Source organism: Danio aesculapii, chromosome 21, assembly GCF_903798145.1.
Source record: "Danio aesculapii chromosome 21, fDanAes4.1, whole genome shotgun sequence".
Classification (NCBI taxonomy): Eukaryota; Metazoa; Chordata; class Actinopteri; order Cypriniformes; family Danionidae; genus Danio; species Danio aesculapii.
The window spans coordinates 23247387-23269706 of NC_079455.1; the positions used below are offsets into that span (position 1 = coordinate 23247387).

The following is a 22320-nucleotide window of genomic DNA, read 5'->3' on the forward strand; positions in this document are numbered from 1 at the left end:
TGTTCGTTTATGATCACTTTTTAGTCATATCACTTATGAAATAAAGTGAATTTTATATAAAGTCATAGTGTACACAACAATCTCTGGGCTTGCTGCATCACAAATACCAAAATTTTAACAATTAATTAAAAAATGAATCACTTTCTGTCCATCGGATATTAGGCATATATATATATATATATATATATATATATATATATATATATATATATATATATATATATAGCGATCGTGATTTTCGAAAGTATTACAGCGCTTTGTAAATATTTATTATTACCATTTCATGAGTCTCTCCATTCAGTTTGCAAGAGCGCTTGAACCCGGAAGCGGCTTCACGTGACGTCACACTTAACAAGCGGATAGCAATCACTGATTGGTTCCTGTACTAGAAGGCGGGCTTTATTCACCATTTAGCGATCGATGATTGGCTCCTGTTCTAATATCTATAAACATTTTTTGGCTGCTGCATAGAGGGCGCCATAGCAACCAAAGTCTTTCGGTAGAATGTTTAGAACTTCCGTTTACAGCATTTACAACAGGTAATTTGGTTTCAATAGCGTTTTGAGTGGATTACGGAGTATTTTTGTGACACACAACATTGAAAGGTGCGTGTTAAAGCCGTTATAATCTGTCAGATGTAGTTCAAGCGCAAAAGAAAAACGTTCTCCTAGTTCACCTGTCTGCCGTCAGAAATATTGTGTGCGTTCCCGAAATCGCTTTACAATACAGACGAACACACACACGCACGCACGCAATACTTCACTGCATTACAGACCAAACCATGTTACTGGCACAAAACTTAATGGGTATGTAAGTCATGCAGTTTACAAAAATGACCAATAAAAGTCTGTTACTGATACTCTGCTGGCTGATCTGCATGTTGATTCTAATCGGGAGCCGTTTATGTTTCATTTACTTAGTTTGTGTTGTGTAGTATTTACCAGGGTTTGTGTTTTTCTGTCATTTCAAAATGTCACTTTATTTTCACTTTGTGACACATTTAATAAATGTGCTAGTGGGACAGTACAGTAGGCTACATGTCTGTGTCAAACATTTTGGTGAATTAAATTTGTTCGGGTTGGTTATATATTTGAAAGACAGAGAAAATGTTGATTTCAGACCGCATCTTGTGCCGATTTAAACGGCAGAAGATGCAGTCTGACAACAAGGGAAAAATGCCTCACAGCAGTTGTTTTCCATCCTATTAGAATGCATTTTTAAATGATCAGTCCAGCAGGTGGTCAGTCCAGCACTAATGCAACAGTATTAATTCAAAGACATTAAAAGCTAATAAAATAGATTAACACTATCGTTTCAAAGCTGTCCAAATGTGACTGTTTACTTGTTACGCATCAGCTGCATAGGGAAAGGTGAATAGGGAAATCAGATCCGATCCCAGCTAGCAAAATTCATGTGGCTCAAATTCAGTCCACACCAGACACTTACATCTGGCCCACATACTGCACGGAATGATGGTACTTGGGTGGTCCGCTCCTGTTTGTCAGATCTGGGCCACAATTAAACCATAGCAATATCACATATCAGCCAGAATTCAACCCAATGAATCAGAACTGACCCTAATCTGTGCCACAGTTTGCTTTTATTCAGGCTCAGACCCGGCCCACACCAGACACTTACATCCGGACCACATACTTAATGGAATGATGGCTCTATGATGGTCCATTCCTGTTTGTCATATCTGGGCCACAAATTAGCTATATGTTACAATCCATATCTGCCATGTCAAAAAGCTATGGTTTGACCCCTATAATTATTAAATGGTCACTATACTTTGTCTTTACCAAAAGTGACCTATCATATGTTTTAGGATAACAGTACCATACTTGCTACATCTTACCTCAGCTGCTTTGAGCTAACTTGCTAACTTGAGCTGATTTGCCAAACGGGGTCGACATATGTTTTTAAGATAACTGGGCCACATTTGCTATATCTTCTCTGGGCCACTTCAGGCTCAAAGCCACATTAGCCAGAGCTTACTGTGCTGAATATTTGCCAAAAGTGGCCCACATTTGTTTTAGGATAACTAGGCCACATTTCCCATATCGTCTCTGTGCCATTATAAGCTCAAATCCACATCAGTCAGAGCTTACTGTGCCGAATATTCACCAAAATTGGCCCAAATATGTTTTAAGATAACCGGGCCACATTTTCCATATCTTCTCTGGGCCACTTTAGGCTCACAGCCACATTAGCCAGAGTTTACTGTGCCGAATATTTACTAAAAGTGGTCCACATATGTTTTAAGATAACTGGGCCACATTTGCTATATCTTCTCTGGGCCACTTTAGGCTCACAGCCGCATTAGCCAGAGCGTACACTACCTAATATTTGCCAAAAGTGGCCCACATATGTCTTAAGATAAACTGGGCCACATTTGCACCTACACATGTGAGCCACTTTGGGTTTAGACACAGATTACCCTTAAATTACTATGCCACATTTTCGCCAACTGTGGCCCACATTTGGTCTTTTGGGCCAAATTTACCATTTTCCACTTGGGCTCACATTCAGGTTACATTTTGTCATAAGTGCCAAATCTTTGCCTTAAATGATCCATATATGAATTGGAATCTTTGGCCCCCTTTTGCCATTGTACAGGCGGGCCACTTCAGGCTCACATTTATTTTGTCTGAGCTGAAGAAAGACCACCAGTGTCGCATAACTGCCTAAAGTAGCCCACATTTGTATACTATCTGGGATGCTCTTTTACAGTGAATAAACATTTCGCAATAATGCAGAATACATCCAAATGTAAAACAGTCAAGCTTTACGTGTGTACTTAAGTCAGTAAAAATAGTTTGTACACTCGGTAAAGTGACAGAAAGCCGCTCATCACCTCCCGCGCATTACAGAGGTTTGTAGGAGCTCAAAGATCCACAACCTCAAGCAAGGATGAGGAATAAGAGTGCAGAGACATTAAAAAAACAGCACCCTATGGCATAGGAGCCTTGCGCGCGGAATACAGACAACAAGTGTGCTGAGAAACCACCGAGGCTGTTGTTGTGAGATGTTTTTGAGCGATAGGGGCCTACGAGCGATAGTGTGGTTTGGTAGAGGAGGGGGAAGGGGCTCTTACAATGCAACTCAAAGATCTTGACGCTCCTCTGAGCACCGACTTTGCATTCCTTCAATGGTGTCCTTCCGCCATGTGGAGACTTACCAACAGCTTTGGTAATTGGCACCAACCCGAAGGAAAAGATGTCTCACTGTTTCTGCGAAAAACACAAATGACTGGGCTAAACGGCGCATGCTTTCTCCCCTTTCTCCCCACCTCGTTTTCTCGTTCTCACATGACGATCGCTGAGCTACGGTGTGTTAACCGCAGTTTAATCGCCCACGGACGCATTCGAAAGCAAGGCTGAAAACCCTCCTCTTGCTCTCACTGATGCTGCGCCATCCTACTCTCTCAAAATCTCTTCAGTGCGTGGGACCTTTCTGCGTTTTAACACCTTTTTTTATTAGCTTCTTATATAACTTGTTCTGGCTGAAGCATTATGTGTCAGTAAGTTGAAGGTCAAAAGTTAAGTTTTAACAGAAGTAACAGAAGTGAAAACTGATAATATTGTATTCTCTTCTGAAGTTTTTTTTTTTTTTTTTAACATTTTAGGTTTTTATTGGAGGGATAGTTCTTACAAATGTACATTTAATTACTATTTACTCACCCTCAAGTGTTTTTTCAATGTGTTTCTTCCTTCTTTTGAACAAAAAAGCAGTTATTTTGATGAATGTTAAACGCCTGTAATCATTCCATGGTAAGAAACACCATGAGTAGATGATGACAAAATTTTCAGTTTTGTCTGAATTATTCATTTAATTTAGTTTGATTTTATTTTTAAAAGATTGGGCTGAACTAATTGAAAATGAGAAATATCTCCTTGGCAATTAGCTTAAATTAAATTTAAATAATAATGTTTTCATATGTTTTCTTTAATTTCAGATAACATTTATTTTAGGTAACATGTTAATACCCCTACAATGTAAAACCCCACAGTCATCTTTATCAAATGAAATGAGTTTAGTTGACCTTAAAATGTACTGAAATTTAATTCTACTCATTTGAAAAGAGTTTTGAAGTCAGTGTTAAAGGTAATGAGTTAATTAAATACCTCATAACTTCAACTTAAATGGAGTAAGTTCACAGTACTCATATAAATTCGTTTTTAACTCAAAGGGTTTGTAGCAATCAGTTTTCTTAAACGGTTTGAGTTGCCTAAACTTATTGGGTTTTACAGTACTCAGTTAGTTTGAGTTCTCTTAATGTATTGGGTTTTACTGTGCTCAAATTGCTTCGTTTACTCAAATGGATTAAGTTCACAGCACTCATTAGGATTAGTTTTTGAACTTAAATAGTTTGTTGCAATCGAGTTCCTCAAATGGTTTAAGTTATCTTAACTTTTTGGGTTTTACAGTGTACAGTTATTTTAAATAATTTATATTTTATTTTTCCAACTGTTAAGATCATGTATATAAAAATATATAAAAAAGGTGATTTTCAAGCATTTTACATAGTTATCTTGCCATGAATTAGCCATAAGTTGCTGAAGTGACAATAATTAAATAAATACAAATCTTTTTACATAATACAATTGGACAAACTTTTGCACTAGAACTTATCTATACACTGATCTATACATCTATATAAGAAATGCATGATCAATTAGTCATGATAGCATGTTTTTATTTCATTGTAACTTATTAAACTAAGTATTGTTCTAAACTAAATTAATAGTTTAATTAATAATGTTCTAACTTAATTTTATAAGTTATGCAAGCTGTTTTAAGTCAGTTTAACATAATATGAGTCCAATGGACTCATAAATTAATTTGAAATAAGATCGTATTTATTTTTGTTAAAGTTTTAAGAACTTTGTTGCATATTATTTATTGTCTATTGTTTGCATTGGAGGGATAGTTCATACAAAAATATAAATTTGGAAAAAAAAAATGCCAAAAATAGTTTTAGTTTGATTTATTTTTAAAAGATTGGGCTGAAGTAATTGAAAATGAAAAATATCTCCTTGGCAATTAGCTTAAAATAAATTTAAATATACATTTTATCATATGTTTTCTTTAATTTCAGATAACATTTATTTTAAGTAACGATTTAATAGCCCTACACTTATTTTTAATTGTTTATATTTTATTATTCCATTTATTAAGTACATGTCAAATATATAAAAACGTGATTTTTAATCATTTTACGTAGTTATCTTGCCATGAAATAGCCATACGTTGCTGATGTGGCAAAAAATAATACACTATACACTGTAAAAACAATTATATGATCAATTAGTCATGATAGCATGTTTTTATTTCATTGTACACTGTAAAAAAAAATCCATAGTTTTACAGTTTATTTTATATTTATCTATATTAAAAAATGTAAAATAACGGTCATTAAATTACAGAAATTTACCGCAAAATAACAGACATTAAATTACAGAAATATCCTTAAATTTAAGTTTCTGGTAAATCTCTGTAATTCAACCTCTGTTATTTTACAGTAAATTTCTGTAATTCAACTTCTGTTATTTTACAGTAAATTTCTGTAATTTCACGGCCGTTATTTTATGTTGTTTTACCGCATGCCAGCTGCCAGAAATAAATCGTAAAATTACGGATTTTTTTACAGTGTAACTTATTAAACTAAGTTAATCATGCTCTAACTTCATTTTATAAGTTACACAAGCTGTTTTAGATCAGTTTATCATAATATAGGTTCAATTGAGTCATAAAGTTAATTTGATTCAACTTAAAAATTTAAGGCAACCAGGATTTTTTACAGTGTGCTTTTACCTATTGTAGTTATAGCATTATGTCAGTATATGAATAGTCAATTTTTTTTATGTTGAGCTGAACATTTGGACTTGGTAAATTTGACAAAAAATCCTTAACCTTAGATGAGAGGTTTCAGTGTTAATACTGAAAATAAACTGGTAACAAATGACCTTTGTCCTCGTTTGAAGCAGAAGATGTGACTACTCTACTGATAACCCGATTAAACCACATGTTTTCTGCCAGATTCAAAACAGCAAGCTGATTTTACTGCCACACCACATCCATTTATGTGGTTATTCGATGGGTCAAAAAATGAATTATGGACTATTATCGGTTGTAAAGACCTTTCTTTGCTACTTTACAGAAAGTTTGCCAGATTACCAAGTTTTGCCAGATGTAGAGTCATAGGATATTGCTCATAGAGTCCTGCAATTTTTGCATATGTGAAATCCTTTTAAGTTTGGAAACTACTTGAATCACATCTTCCTTTTTATCATTTGACTGTTGTATTACAATAAAAGGAATCAATGCTCTCTGCATACAGGATATATGCAGATAAACAGCTGAGTAACCACAGTCTCTCCACAACACAATCACACCAAAATAGACAACACTAATATTGTTGAGTATCTTCAAGACTTGAAAGAATTTAAATTTTCAGTAGGTCTTGCGTAATGAAATCCACACATGTTTATGGCAGGATTCATTCAAATGACTTTTAAAATCAAACCTTTGTGTCAGTCTGTGTTAGTGATTAATCCAGTGTCATGTACACTGTAAAAATTGCACACAATTTCTTCATGTTGTCACAACACAAATCGTTTAAGTTAACTTAAACTTTTTCACAAATTTAAGTGGATTGAACATAAAACAATTAAGTTGTTTATCAAACTTAACAATTGGGTTGTTTCAACTCATATTAAAATCATATCAAAAGTCATTTTGAGTGTAGTTTGTATAGTTTGTTTACAGTACAGGTAGCAGTTCAGACCGACGATCTGTCGGCCTCATTTTTTTGCATAAAACCATTCTCGGAGGCGACAGGAAGTGGGTTGTAATAGGTTACCACTTGTTTTTGCTTTTTAGACTAGAGGTTCATGCTGAGAGGGGACTTTTTTGCTTCATATTTACCTGTACTTTTTGCATATAGTCTGAAGACAATACTTTAAAACATGATTAAAGTGGAAAAAACACTGCAAATCATGGTCATTACATCTTAGATAACATCAAAGTAAAAGGAATGGTTATGAAGGCTTTTTGTGCATTAATCTAAATCAAACTGAATCCTCTTCTTAGTCCCCCCATCCTTTACGTGTCATTTTGTAAATTGAGGAAGTATTGCGTGTATTTACTTGGAAGCTGTTTTTCTAAGCCAGTAGTTTCATTCTAACTACTGAAATGGTCATAACGTATTTTTGTCTCAACCACAACCTGCTTTGGTCTTCCATGGTCTGACCTAAATAAAGTGCTGACAATTTTTTTCAAAGCTTGACGAAGCTGCTATAGTAGAGCAGATGTTGTGTATGGTACAGTGCGGTGTTCCTCACCTGGTGGATGGCAGCTCAAAATTATGTTGCAGGTTTGTTATGCTTGCAGACAGCAGCCAGAAAAATAAGTCAACCAATTATTTACAAGATATTTCTATTGTTGTTATCATAAAAGCCTATTTCTGGAATCTGTTATTTTAGACAACTTTGTATTTTATTTGATTTCATTTTGGGTAATTTGCATATTTTTAATGCTTTTTCAAAATTGCAAATTTGACTTGACTCAACTTGTGTTGAGTTTATGTTCATTTCACATGAGCTTTATTTTTGATCTTGTACACATAGGTGTTTACCTGCTTTTCTGCATTAAAGGCATCATGAGATGAGAAATCAGTTTTCTCTTGATCTTTTGACACATAAGAATCATCATGTTATAAAAACATCTTGCAGATTTCCTTGTTACTCCAAAAGCAGCTTTCGTAAATTTACACTGTAAAAAAACACAAAGTAATCAATTAAATTACATTTTAAGTTGAAACAAATTAACCTTATGAGTCCATTGAACTTATATTCTATTAACCTGACTTAAAACAGCTTATAAAATTAAGTTCGAACACGATTAACTTAGTTTAGTACCCTTCAATAAACTAAAAATCAATGTTGTCATGACTATCATATAATTTTTTTACAGTGTAAGCTTCCAAAATGGCTAATTTCAGATTTTGTTGTTCATTATTTATGCAAAACTGTTGAGTGCTGTGCTGAGTAACATGTCTGAATTCGTTGTACCTAGATGACTTAACACTTACACAGAGATTGTTTGCATTCAATAAACATTTTGTTCCACGGGAAAGGATTTGTGAATGAATGTCATGTAAAGGAACTAGTAGTTCCACAACATTTCTCTGGCCCAGAGCTGGCCCACACATTCAGATTATGCTTGGCCCAGATGCCACAGTGAATTACGGTACATGATTGAACCAAGTCTGGCTTCCATATAAAGACCAAACATGGACCATATCTGGGCCAAGTCTCAGCCAAGTTAGTAACACATAATTGGGCCTGAACTGGATCAGATATGTTATTGTGTCACGACTGCAATGAAATTAATAAACCCATGAAGCATTTCGCTTTTTTCTCAAAGCGATTTGATTGGTTGAATTTTTTTCTTTACTCAAAAATAATATAAATGTATTTTAAAAGTGGGTCAAGATAGGCCAAATGAGTTTGGCCCACATATTCAACATCTGGGTCAAACACTACATTTGATAACAGGCCCAAGTCTTATGTGCCGCCTTAAAGGCGTGCCACCTCTGCCAAACCCGGGCTCTGTTTGGCCCACATACTGTATGCCAGTGCCGGACAAACGCCTGCTGTGCCAGCTTTATGCTAAATCTGGGCCAGAATTGTTGCTTCCTGGGGTGTTAATGACAAAATGGCGTATTTACATCAGAATTTCATTCATTTAACAGATATTCATGCTATATAACACACACACACACACACACACACACACACTCACACACACACACGCACACACTTTTCTAACACACTTTTTCTAAGTCGTAAAGTGAGTTCAAATTCAAGACGTTTATGCCATGATATGCAATATAGCTTACGCCTTGAACCATATTAGAAAATGTTGTATAGACATACTTATATTTTCATAGCATAAATAGGCTATTATTTAGATTACACAGTAGACTATTTATTAATATATATATATATATATATATATATATATATATATATATATATATATATATATATATATATATATATATATATATATATATATAATTTTATTTATATTATTTATTTTACACAAATATTTCAATGACTTTGATAGAAGGCTCCTGTAAACATCGTTCCTGTGACATTTTTGTAGCTTGTCCTGTTTGTTATTTTTTCGTAATGTGCAGTTCAGTTAAGTCACATATGAAAGATATTTCTCCCATACAGAAACTTTATGTAACAAACTAAACCAAAGCAAGCACATTAGCAAAACGAGCATGAGAAACATACATCAGCGTGACAAGAACTACCTAAAACCTTGGAAATGATCTTTCAGAAACATATATTTGGACTTTTAATTTGCATAACTTATCTATCAGATTGATTTATGTTTAAGTTCGACTCATGTCTAATTTTTTTAACCTATACTACATCCACCACCAGGGGGTGACTTGGTTTTGACTTCAGAAAAGCAGTGTGAGGCACAGTTGGGGTTCACACACACACACACACACGCACTCTCTCTCTCTCTCTCTCTCTCTCTCTCTCTCTCTCTCTCTCTCTCTCTCTCCCTCTTTCGAAAGTTTCACAGTAAGTGTTGTGAGCTGTAAGTTGTCAGTAAACGCGTGTGTGAGTAATGAAGACGTCTCTCTTGAGTGATCTGTGTCTGTTCTGCTGCTGGATGAGAGATGGCGGGACTTTTGTGGATTATCTTTGTTGTTTTCTGTCCTTTGGGCCTGTCTGAAAGTGGAGATGGCGGTAAGTTCAGATTTAACGCTTTATATAATACACTCAGAAGGCAAAGATTATTATTGCGTTCACTTTTTAAATGATTCATTTGATTAGTCTATATATCTATATAGTCAAATCACTGCCTTGTGACATAAATGTAGCTAGACTTTGTGTAGTGATATATGATTATAATGATAAACAGATCTATGCGTTTGGTGTGTGTGGGGTGGGGGAGTCCTGGGGGGTTGCAGACATTTTAATAGTGGGTGGACAGCTGTAAAGAGCCGTCCACCCAGTTTTAAAATGTCTGAGATCCAAATGTTTACTTTCATATAATTATTAATCACCTGTTTCTAAATGGTCTGTTTCTAAAAATGAGGGGGACGTATCCCCTATCCCCCGGGTTGCTACGCTCCTGGGGAGTCCAGTAATTATCAAAGGGGTAGATGACCCATGGCCATAAGCGACTATTTACATACCATCTATTCACTCTCATGGGATTCCAAACCAATGTGAGGTTTCTTCATCTACATATTTTGAGGAATGTTGGAAATCTGTTGCCACTGAAATCCACAGAAGGAAAAACAATGTAATTTGAAACAATGGCTGCCAGGATTTTCAAAATATGTTTTTTTGTTCATTTTTCATCAACTTTCCCTTCATGCTGACACACAATATAATGCATGAAGACTTAAGAGGTACTAGAGGTTTTCTCCTATTGATTCGTTTAGATTTGCCTGACAAAGAAGTGACCTGCACATCCATTATGACTCTTATGCAGAATAACCTTACCTGTTTTTTAACGATGAACCCATTGAGGAGGTCATATTCGCAACACTCTGGTACTTCTTTACACATATTTATAAATGGTCGAGTAATCTGTTGGTAATTGAATAATTCAACTTTTGTGAATGTGAATTTATGTGAATAAGTGTTTGCTCTAACACTGAACTTTGTTCTATTTAGCAAAATGAAAGAGAAGCGTAAGTGTACGAACGCAACTCTAGGACCAAAATATTTTTCTTTTGAGAATTTAGAAATAATAGTGAAATATGAGCTGCAAGTACACTTAAGAGACGGCATTATTGAAAAGGAAATTGACCTGACAAAAATTGGCAAGTATCTATCTATCTATCTATCTATCTGTCTATCTATCTATCTATCTATCTATCTATCTATCTATCTATCTATCTATCTATCTATCTATCTATCTATCTATCTATCTATCTATCTATCTATCTATCTATCTATCTATCTATCTATCTATCTATCTATTTTTTTGACTCTGCTACTGTCTAATCTGTCTTTGTCTTTGCAGTCAAAATTCCAGCTCCTGAATTAAAAAGTGCCACTTTTTTGAAAGACACGGATGAAATTTTCATATGGTTTGAACACCATCATGATTATGTTCGTGAATGTCAGTTCCAAGTGGAGATCCGGGGTGAACATGAGGTGTTTCTCACAATAGTTTGACCACTTGACCTTTCTTTAAAATTAAGATGGAATCATTTCTTTTTAACAACTAAACGTCCCGTTTCTGTTTTGCAGCCCATCAGTTTACTCGTTGACTATAGGAACATCAGTATGAGCAGAGACAGACTTGGTGGAGATGGTGTTTACAGTACACGTGTCAGAGCAAAACCTATAAACTATTTTGCCGGTGACTGGAGTGAGTGGAGTTCAGATGACAATTTCACTATAAAAAGTAAGTGGGGATCATGGTTTGGAGGTCAAATGTTGGTTACATGAGAGAATACATGAATATTAAATTAATCAGTGGGGTTATGAGTCGGTGGTGTATAAAGGGCTTTAAACCCTGGTTAATCGTTGTTTCAAATCCCACTTTTAACCCTTAGTAAAGCTACAGTTCACAACTGTTATTTAGAAAAGGGATTAATATCCCTTTTACCCAAATTCTTGACACCCTGCTCCAGAGAAGAATTAGCACTAGTTTTGCATTATTATTATTAACATTGCAGTGTAACAATGCTACAGCTAGCAATTGACAACCAGCTTGGGGGACTTCATATTCACATGCTTTGACTAGTTATGGTAGAAATGACTAAACGCATCAATTGGAGATCTATTTAGGATAAAGTTAGCATTTAGCGCATTTAAACCATATCTGAATTACCATGATCTGAAAAATCAAGCATTTATTTTCTTGTGGAACTAATTACAACTTGTAAACTGTTTTATTAAAGTTATGACCATTGTACCATGTGATTATTGTACTGTTGCATTCATGTAATAATTAAAGAATTTTGGGATGACAATAATTGACTTTCTACTCAGACGTGTCCAGCAGGCTTCCAAACTACCAATGCCTAAAATATATCAGAAGCAGTCAGGTGATACAACAGGGTGTCCACGTGGTCTTAAAATTACTTAAACTTCAAAAGCAAAATTTTAGGGATTAAAAAGTCTTAAATTCACTAAAATATTGTGTTGTAGGCCTTAAATCATTTTAAAAAGGCTTAATTTTCCTATGTCCAAGTAAAGCTACCCAATCTGTCACCTATAATTAAGGCTAGACAGAATCTGCAAACATTTTTAGCTATTTCTGTGCAGAATTTTGTTAAAAATCTGCAGATTTATGTGGAATGATTTTGGGAGTATCATTACTAAAAACTTAATATATGAAATAAAAATAAATTTTAAAAAAAATTTATTTAATGTTTACAATGCAAATCCAATTAGAATCCAAGTCTCATATAATATATCTACCAAAAGAAAGAAATATTACTTTACAAGCTGTATTGTAAATAAATCAAATGAACATTTTTATATTTGTTAATAATATTACTGAAAGTAATTTAAAAACTGAATAAATTTAAGTTGACACACATTTACACAAGTAAATAAATAAACTCAACGATGGGCTAAAAATTATGCACAGATTCCGTGTGGGCCTACCTATAATCCATCTCAAATTTATATATATATATATAATATATATATATATATATATATTATATATATATATATATATATTCATATTCAAGTTTTTTATTGTAAAGAGAAACAATTTGCAACAACTGTTAGACATATTTTTACAGCAAATTTTCCAAATTAAATTCCCTAATCAGGAAAGAAAAATGAAGCAACACATCGCTTAACATCAGTGATCTCAAACTCAATTCCTGGAGGGGCCACAGCTCTGCAGATTTTAGCACCAACCACATCAAATCACACCCCTGCTTAATAGCAAAGACTATAAAAAGCACAAGACATGTCACTCGTATCTTTTTAAATTGGGAAAAGGGTAACTGTCAATTATGGTGATAAAGCCCCTGCCTACTAGTACAGGAGCCAATCATCATCGATCGCTATATGGCGAATAAAGCCCGCTTTTAGTACAGGAGCCAATCATCGATCGCTAAAGACTGACTGTACTCTGACGTGAGTTTCTGCAGATTTTGCGTGATTTGGACGCAAAATCTGGTTCAGAAATGAAACTAAAGAAACAGTTGTTTGTTTAATTTTATTGGTGATTCTAACATGAAATGTAATCGTAAGCTTTGCAAACAATTTTGGAGAATTTGATGTTTCCCCATTCAGAGTGCCCGCGCATACTGCCAAAGAGCTGTTTCAAAGATGGCCGCAGAGTGAATTACTTGCCTTTAAAAGGGACTCTCTAGTAGTCTTGAAACTCTTGATTAGTTGGATCAGCTGTGTTTGATTATGGTCGGAGCAAAACTGTGCAGAGCTGCGACCCTCCAGGAATTGAGTTTGAGTTTGACCCATGCTTTACATGATCTTCCATTATACAAAAACTATTTACAGAAGTAACCGATCCATTAGAAAAAAACCTTAGTGTTTAGCCCTGTAAAAGTCTAAAATTTCAGTCATAATGGTCTTAAAAGGGTCTTAAAAAGTCTTACATTTGATTTAAAGAACCTGCAGAAATGCTGTACAAGTCAGAGCTCTCACAAAATTCAGTGTACTGTACAAGCTGTAATTACAAGTTCCATTGACATTGACAGGATTTAGGAAGCAGAAAAAAACAGACGTATGTCTACAAATAACCCAGGCTTAACTTGCTTTTCAAGTATGAAAAACCCTTATGTTAAAAAAACCATCAATCAATCACAGAAACATGACTGGGCCTTTTTGCGTCAATTATTAGGGAAGTGATGAATCAAAAAGCTTTAGGACTCTATGAAAAGTGTTATTAATCATGCCTGATGAATTGAAATGATGACGTATGTTCTGCATTTACTTACCAAAGCAAAAATCCCTCCCCCATCCAAACACCACAAGTTGTCACCGGCATCGTCACATTATTCTGGTTCTCATCATCAGTTTGATTGCCCTGCGATGGAGGACACAGTGAGTGGTTTTGTTTTTGCACATTAAAAAAATGTAATAATATTTTAAACAAATAACAAATTGTTCTTACCCAGGATAAAGAACTACATTACACCAAACATCCCACACCCAAAGCAACTCTCGCTCAAATGCAAAGGGCAAAGGAGGTAAAAGCAGTTTGTTTTCATATTGTTGCATCACTTGATGTTCTGCATGATTAAATCAAGATGTGCTCCATGTCCTCATGCAGATGTTTTGCATTTTCAGGGCCTTCCTTTCACTTTCAGTCCTGAGATATTTACCGACACCTTTATACACCGCGTGGATTATGTTGACGAAAAGCCATCTGAGCTTCAAGGATGAAGCTTCGCTACAGTTACTCAAGTGCGTCAGTGAGTGAATTGGACATTAACGCAGACGAACGGCTTCCGAGAGAGCAGTCACACTTGAAAATTAGATTGTTAGATGAATCAGATTTGGCAAAAGAAATGGAAAATAGTGTCTCTCAGGGTCTGAAGTCCCCTCAACTCGAATGTAAAGTGAAGCCTATGTCACAATGTCCAGCCTGTTCAAACACAATGAACCAGACAAGTTTTTGTGATTTTTACAGACTCTCGGTTGTAAGAAACTCATTGTATTCACATGATAAAGGTTAACTAAGAATATATATGAAGCATTTAATAACCCAGGAAGCCTGTTGCTTAAAATAAGATGCTTTCACGTCACGCCAAGACATGTTCGGTTGTTAAGTATGTACGTATCATAGCAGTTATCCACAGGTTTCATTTTCAACCAAGCATCACGCACACCTGTGATCTCCATTTAGTAGCTGATTTCCTTCTAAATGTTTCAGAAACACTTGCATTAAGGGTGAATCATTGATAATGCACATTGCTGAACTCACCACACATACTCAGACCTCATGTAACTGCTGCTACTCTCAGTATTCTCTACTATAGACATTAATCCATGCATGTTTTTCATATCATATATTTATACTGATTTCTTATTTTTTGCATGTTTGTCACACTTCAATATTTCAGATCATTAAACTAGTTTGAATATGTCAGAGATGACACAAGTAAACACATCAGTTAGTTTTTAATTAAATGTTTGTACTATTAAGGAAAAACAAAATGCAAAACTACACAGCCCTATGTGAAAAAGTGTTTGCCCTGTAAACCTAATAAACTGGTTGGGCCACCGTTAGCAGAACAACTGCAATTCAAGCATTTTTGATACTTTCAAATGACTTTGTTGCAGCAATGTGGAGGAAAACACAGCATTTCAATTGGATTTAGGTCAGGACATTGACTAGGCCACTACAAAGTCTTCATTTAGTTTTTTTTTTTCCATTCAGAAGTAGACTTTTTGGTGTGCTTTGGATCATTGTCCTGCTGCAGAACCCAAGTTTGCTTCAGCTAACTTCACTAACAGATAGCTGGATATTCTTCTACAAGATATTTTGGTACACAGCAGAATTTATGGTTCCATTTATCACAGCAAGTCTTACTGGTCCTGAACGGCTCCCGATGATCACACTACCTCCTCCACATTTTACTGTAGATGAGTTTTTTCTGAAATGCAGTGTTACTTTTATGGCACACATAATGGGCCACACACCTTCCGAAAAGTTCAACTTTTGTCTCAGAGTATTTTCCACAAACATGTTTTCACACAGGGCTATATAGTTTTATTTTCCTTAATAATTCATTTCAAAACTCCCAGATAAATTTACTTGTGTTATCTTTAACTAATATTTAAATTTCTGAATGATCTGAAACATTAAAATATGTCAAACATACAAAAAAAAGAAAAAAAGAAATCAGTAGGGGGCAAACACTTTTTCACACCACTGTATATATCTTGAGTAAAGCTGAGAGTTTTGTTAACCTAACTTCCAGAAGTAATACTTATAATTTAAGTGGCACTTTTTTCCATGATCAGAGGATTTATTTATAATGATCTGAAGACATATTTTTGTACATATAAAAAGTTACCTGCATGTATTTTAATTTTGTAACGCAATTAGCAGTAGCCTATATAGCAATCTATATCAATAAAGGAATGTATACAACACTTTTTTATTATGAAATACTCAGTTGTTACTTAATTATGAATAATTATGTATTCAAGCTGTTTCATTGTAGTTCGGAGGGGACAAAATGTAAATGACAAACCATAAAACTGTGTAAAACATTCTCACATTTCATATTAATCATCTGAAGGGACTTCTGTTTATAACCATTATAAAACATTTATTAAATGTGTCATTCTTTTGTAAAACAACATGATTCAACCACACCTTCAAACACCCTGAACAAAACATGTAAACACTAACAAGGCTAAACACATAATTCAAACTTCTACAAAGCTAGTACTATTTTTCATTTCGTTTCACAGGAATATTGCAGCTTTGATTTTTGATTAACACCAAATATCAGTTGTCAGGAATATCGCAGCTTTGATTTTTGATTCGATTGCCTCATACCTCCATGCAGTCTATCATTAAAATAAAATACAATCATTATCAATAGAAGCACTGACTCCACTGTAATAGTTCCAGAATTCATCCTTTGTCACCTGTAGAAAGATTAAGAAATACTGTTATAAAACAAAATGGTAGCTCTTGCAGAGACCCAAACCAAAAGCCAGAAGGATGATCGCAACCCAGAAAGAGAAAAAGAAGTTTCAGAGTAATTTAATAAAAGATCTCATTTGAGTTTTTGAGTGTTTCTCACCTTGGGATCTGAGCAGGTGCAAATTTCATTAGCCAAATAAAGAGAATGCACACAATCACAAGACTCAAAGTCTAGAAACATTACCACACCACCTGTGTTTGTTAGATGGTGTGGCTGATTCTACAATAAAACAATATATGCATTGGTGCAGCTGCTTGTCTGCAGTGAGAAACACTGTGTATGATTAGTAAGTGGTTATTTTTTTTTTGATTGTGTAGATCCCAAAACCACAAGAATTGGTAGCTGTTAAACACCTAAAAAGTCAACTTGCCACCTTATTTTTAGACTCAACTTTCAATACTTGCCCGTTTTTTACCACTCACTTTATTAGGTACCCCTATTTATCTGCCTGTTGATGCACAAGTATCTAATCAGCCAGTCATATGGCAGAAATGACTTTGGAATTTGAATTTGGGACTTGGATAACATGATCTGCTAAACTTCAAACCCATTTGACTCCACCTTTTTGGAAATTTTGCTCATTTACAACCCCACATCCCCCCCCCCCCCCCCCCCCCTAAAAACAGTTTTGTTTTAACCATTTTTAGTCAATTCAGCTGATTTCCAGGTCTGGCGTTAGAACTTTTAGCTTAGCTTAATGTAAATCACTGAATCGGATTAGACCATGTAGCATCTCACTCAGATTATAGTTCCTAGCCATGATATTGGCATAGAAAATAGTAACTTTACTTTTCGTTTTTCGTTGGTCTTAGAGCACAATGTAACTACAGAAGAGTTGAGCTTTAAATAGGGAAATTATTAAAGCTCTTATTGGAATTTTTTTTTAGCAAGATGCTAATGGTTTAATCTGTAGCTGCGTCCCAAATGGCACACTATGCACTATGTACTTATTAACTTACACACTCAACAGCATAGTATATGTATGTAGTGTCATCTCTGTTTTTATGCTAAGTGCAATTTCAAAACGTTTCCCAGATGATGTTTGAAGGTTGCCAAATTAGTGAAATAAATGACCGAAGTACCAAATAATACCTGCTGTGAGTATAACTGCATTCACCATTGGGAGGCGGTATAATCACTTTTGTTGAAGAATTTTGCTTTTAAAATCCAAAATAAATAAAGTAATCCAACATGTGCCCCAATAGCTCCGCCCCTTCCACTACATGAGCAAAGCAGCGGCTGTTGAGTGCTTGATGTGTTCATCATTCCACACTTATTTTTATCAATTGAATAAGTGCATCATCTGGGTATTTAAAGTGCACTTGATCTTTTTAGAGTTTAGTGTGAATGCACTACTTGCACTATTTATACTTTAAAATGGCATAGAATAGTGCATAAGTGTGCAATTTGGGATACACCTTATGATTTAAGCTAAGCTATGCTAAAAGTGACCTGCCAGACTCTGAGATATGCTGAATGGATAAAAAAAAATGGTAAAACCTGCAGCACAAGATCGGTTACTCACTGAAGATAAGCAGGTCAGTACCTGGATGAGAGACCACATGGGAAAACTAGGTTGCTGTTGGAAGTGGCGTTAGTGAGGCCAGCAGGGGGCACTCAACCTGTGGTCTGTGTGGTTCCTAATGAGTCGGATGAGACGTTAAACAGAGGTCCTGACTCTCTGTGGTCATTAAACATCCCTTGGCACTTCTTGTAAAGAGTAGGGGTGTAACCTCAGTGTCCTGGCCAAATTTCCACCATTGACCCTTACCATCATGGCCTCCTAATCATCCCCATCCACCGAATTGGCTCTATCACTGTCTCTCCACTTCCCTATAGCTGGTGAACGCACTGGCGCCGTTGTCCTGTGGCTGCCGTCGCATTATCTAAGTGGGTGCTGTACACTGGTGATGGTGTGGAGAGACCTCATGACCCTCATGATTGTGAAGCACTTTGGCCATACACATTACATTACAATGTTTAACTCTAGGGGAGATGTAAAATGAGTGTTCCTTTAAAAGGTGACTAGAGGCAGACAGTATTTCATAAACTGTTGGTATCTATACTGGTATTTTGGACAGATTTGAGAGTCTAACCTTGTACTAGCTAAGTGGAACTAATAAAGTGGCTGGTGAGTGTATATAATATTTCATATATTGGGATATTTTTGAACTATTATATACACTTTGGACTGAAGTGAATGTTTGATTGACATGCTTTATATGAAGATAAGACATCTTTGTTTTTTTACCCTAAAATAGTGAAGCTTAGTTAAGCTTCCATGCATTTCTCATCATTAATATAAAGTAGATATCTGTGTCAATGGATGCGCTGACGCCGGAGTAGTAGTTCATAAACTCCTCTTTTGTGACCTGATGCATGAAGACATGTAGCATGATCAAAGAAAACACTTAAGAAATGATAAACAATGGAACCATTGGAAGATGTGAATGGATGGTTAAACCAAATAAAAATATTCTTAAATAAAATAGCTTTAAATCAGCACATTATTATACTCTTTATTGTATATGTCACATAAGACTACAGTGTTTTCACCATCATACCTTTCCATCCTTGTCATCCGGAGAGTCAAAACTGTCCAGGAACTTGCGGAATATTTGGTCTTCAGTCCACTCACCATTTAGATATTTGGGGTGTTTTCTAACATCATACACTCCTTTCAGATCCTCGACTGTAATCACACCGTCTCCAGTTTATCCAGCTTTTGAATGCCTGTAACACCACCTCCTTTCTAGCATTAGACATGGGTGGCTGCAATACATGAATACAAATAAAATAAGCACAATCGGGGTTTAACTTATCAACTACAAACCCCTCCATTTCATGCCTTTACCCTCAGTGTAATAAGAAACTCATCAAAGTCAATTTGTCCACTGCCGTCTCTGTCAAACTGCTGAAAAAGACTGATGGCCTCTTCTTTCTCCATGAGCACACCATAGTCATTCAGGCCTTTCATGAACTCTTTCAAATCCAGCGTGCGATTGTTGTCATCATCCATGATCCGGAAAGTCCTGAGAACATCATGTTGAAGTCAAACACCTGCACTTTTGTCTATAGGAGGAATCGTATCTTATGCATACTGTACCTGCCAAGTCCCTTGATGCCCGCACACCCTCGGGACAAACACTGCAGCCGCAGACGCTCAATGGGGTCTGAACACTCTGCCAGCTGCTTTTTGGCATTGATCATCATCTCTCGATTATGTCGCGATGTACCTGCCATCCTCCACCTATCTGATCTGAAGCTGACAAGGTAACATATGCATGGTTTTTATTAAAATGTATATACAAACCTACTGTCTATTGGTCAAAAAGCTAAAAAGAGAATCACGACAAACTCTCTATTTTATGAGGGAAAGAGCTACAATCACATGAAGCCCTTTGAATAAATAACATTTTCAAATGATGGAGAAATATAAAGCTACTGCTTTCATGTTCTTGGTTGTATCAATTAGAAACAATTTATTGCTTCACTTGAGTGTAGTTTGGTATGCTTGTCTTCCAGTGACTTTCATACAGAGGTTCTGTACAAATTATTTTGATTAACGTGATTGTTTTAAAATAAGATCAAGATATTGCAATGTTAGAGTTTAACAAAAGCATATACAATCTATAAACAACCTCCACGGTTTATAAAGGTGTTTATTAAAAGGTTTATAAGATTATAATATTGCAAAAGGATAAACATATGGCTGTTTTCACTATCTATCTGTCTGTCTATCCATCTGTCTTTCTGCCTATCTATCTATCTATCTATCTATCTATCTATCTATCTATCTATCTATCTATCTATCCATCCATCCATCCATCCATCCATCCATCCATCCATCCATCCACCCACCCACCCACCCACCTGCCTGTCTATATGTAAAACAGTAAGAAGCTTTAATAATATACTGAGCACAACACAATTTCTGAAGGAAGAGTAATGCAATTAAATATTTCATCTTAAGTTTCTCCTGTGAGATTGCTGGCTCTCACATTAAAACATCTACTTCTGTCAAAAGTTTAGGCGTAATCCTTGACTCCACACTCTCCTTTCAGTCCACAGTCTCCTTTCACACTCCTGCGTCCCTTCATCAGTAGCAAGGATGCTGAGACTGTCATCCATGCATTTGTCTCTTCACGCATTGACTACTGTAATGCCCTTTTCATTGGTCTGCCTGCCAGCCTCATCTCCAGATTACAGTATATTCAAAATTCTGCAGCTAGAATACTCACTCGTACCAAACGTTCCGCTCATATAACCCCAATCTTTTACGACCTCCATTGGCTCCCAGTTGCATACCGCATTAGATTTAAAATTCTCCTCCTTGCATTTAGATCCCTAAATAGCCTAGCTCCTTCTTATCTTTGCAACATGCTTGTCCCTTACACCCCAACTCGCTCATTACGTTCTGCTGACTCTGGCCTTCTCTGTACTGCCTCACTTTAATGGGGGGCAGATCATTTAGTGTTATTGCACCCAAACTCTGGAACTCTACCACGCTCACTCCGTTCTGCTAGTAATATCTCTGCATTCAAATCTTTACTTATAACTCACTTATTTTCTGAATGCTTCACTTCTGACCTGCCAAACTGACCACTTTATCTGATCCACCTGCACTCTGCTTATTTGTCTCTCAGGTCTTGTTTTTGTATTTCCAGTTTGTTATATTTGACTTCCTGTATGTTTGTGTCTGCTTGTACTATTTCTTTTTGTCGCATTCTTTGAAAAGTGTCCTTGAGCTCTGGAAAGGCGCTATATAAATAAAAATTATTATTATTATCAACATTACATAAGTTAACGTACATTAAGCAGCCATTATTCCACACTTTTGAGGTCCATTATGTTTTTCGTTTTTCATCCCTTAGATTTTTCTTTCTTTTGACATGAATTTTAAATACAAATAGCCTAGTCCATGTAGTCTATGAGTTAAACAATAAAACATAATGATATAATTATTCAAATAATAACCAGTTTTGGCTATGAGTAACGTAATTCTGACTAATGACTACCGACTCCGTGGTATGATATGTGCTCTGTAACCATTTAATCAAATGCAATCCAACAAAAAGCACATCGCAAGACCTTTTGAAGATTTTATATGTCCTTATTTAATACTCCATTAGCTACATACTCACATGGATAAGTGAAAGAAAGCGAAGATTAATTTCCCGAAATCTCGTATTTCCGTGAGGCTGTTTTGGTCTTTCCTTAGCGTCCACTGTTTCCACAGCAACGCGCTCCTGGGTTTGATTGGTTAGCCTCGCTTCAGGTGCTTGATTAGGTCATCAAAACGCAAAACTGAGTTTTAAATGTGAAACATGTCGGACGTGACTACTTCAAATTGGTAAGTACATCATTAACATTTGCAGACAAACACAACAGAGTTTGTTCCTGAGACGTAATGTAAACATAAACAGGGATAGTCCCTAGCGAAAATTAACCATGGTTTTTACTACGAATTCAAAAAAGTATTCTCGTTAACCACAAATTAACCACAGTCGCTACATTAACCTTAGTTTAACCATGGTGTTTAACGTAGCCCTTTAGTTGTGGTTATACAAATGGTAAAACAATACGCAAAAAACGTATTTTAACTAAAAAACAAG

The 22320-nt window shown here is 35.6% G+C and overlaps 2 protein-coding genes across 2 annotated transcripts; one reads left to right on the forward strand and one right to left on the reverse strand.

The window, feature by feature from the left end:
• The first annotated feature begins 9597 nt into the window (after positions 1-9597).
• il7r (interleukin 7 receptor) lies at positions 9598-15281 on the forward strand. The gene is given in 13 exon segments (XM_056447016.1): positions 9598-9779; positions 10484-10549; positions 10552-10594; positions 10719-10867; positions 11071-11204; positions 11301-11461; positions 13984-14033; positions 14036-14084; positions 14159-14196; positions 14199-14230; positions 14331-14423; positions 14426-14600; positions 14603-15281. Coding segments are annotated over 13 exon segments (1122 nt in total). The 5' UTR covers positions 9598-9709; the 3' UTR covers positions 14665-15281.
• A 3637-nt stretch (positions 15282-18918) lies between these two features.
• Positions 18919-21928, reverse strand: capslb (calcyphosine-like b). Its single transcript, XM_056446692.1, is given in 6 exon segments — positions 18919-19077; positions 19270-19426; positions 19428-19477; positions 19560-19737; positions 19812-19970; positions 21850-21928. Coding segments are annotated over 5 exon segments (627 nt in total). The 5' UTR covers positions 19949-19970; positions 21850-21928; the 3' UTR covers positions 18919-18972.
• Positions 21929-22320: the final 392 nt, after the last annotated feature.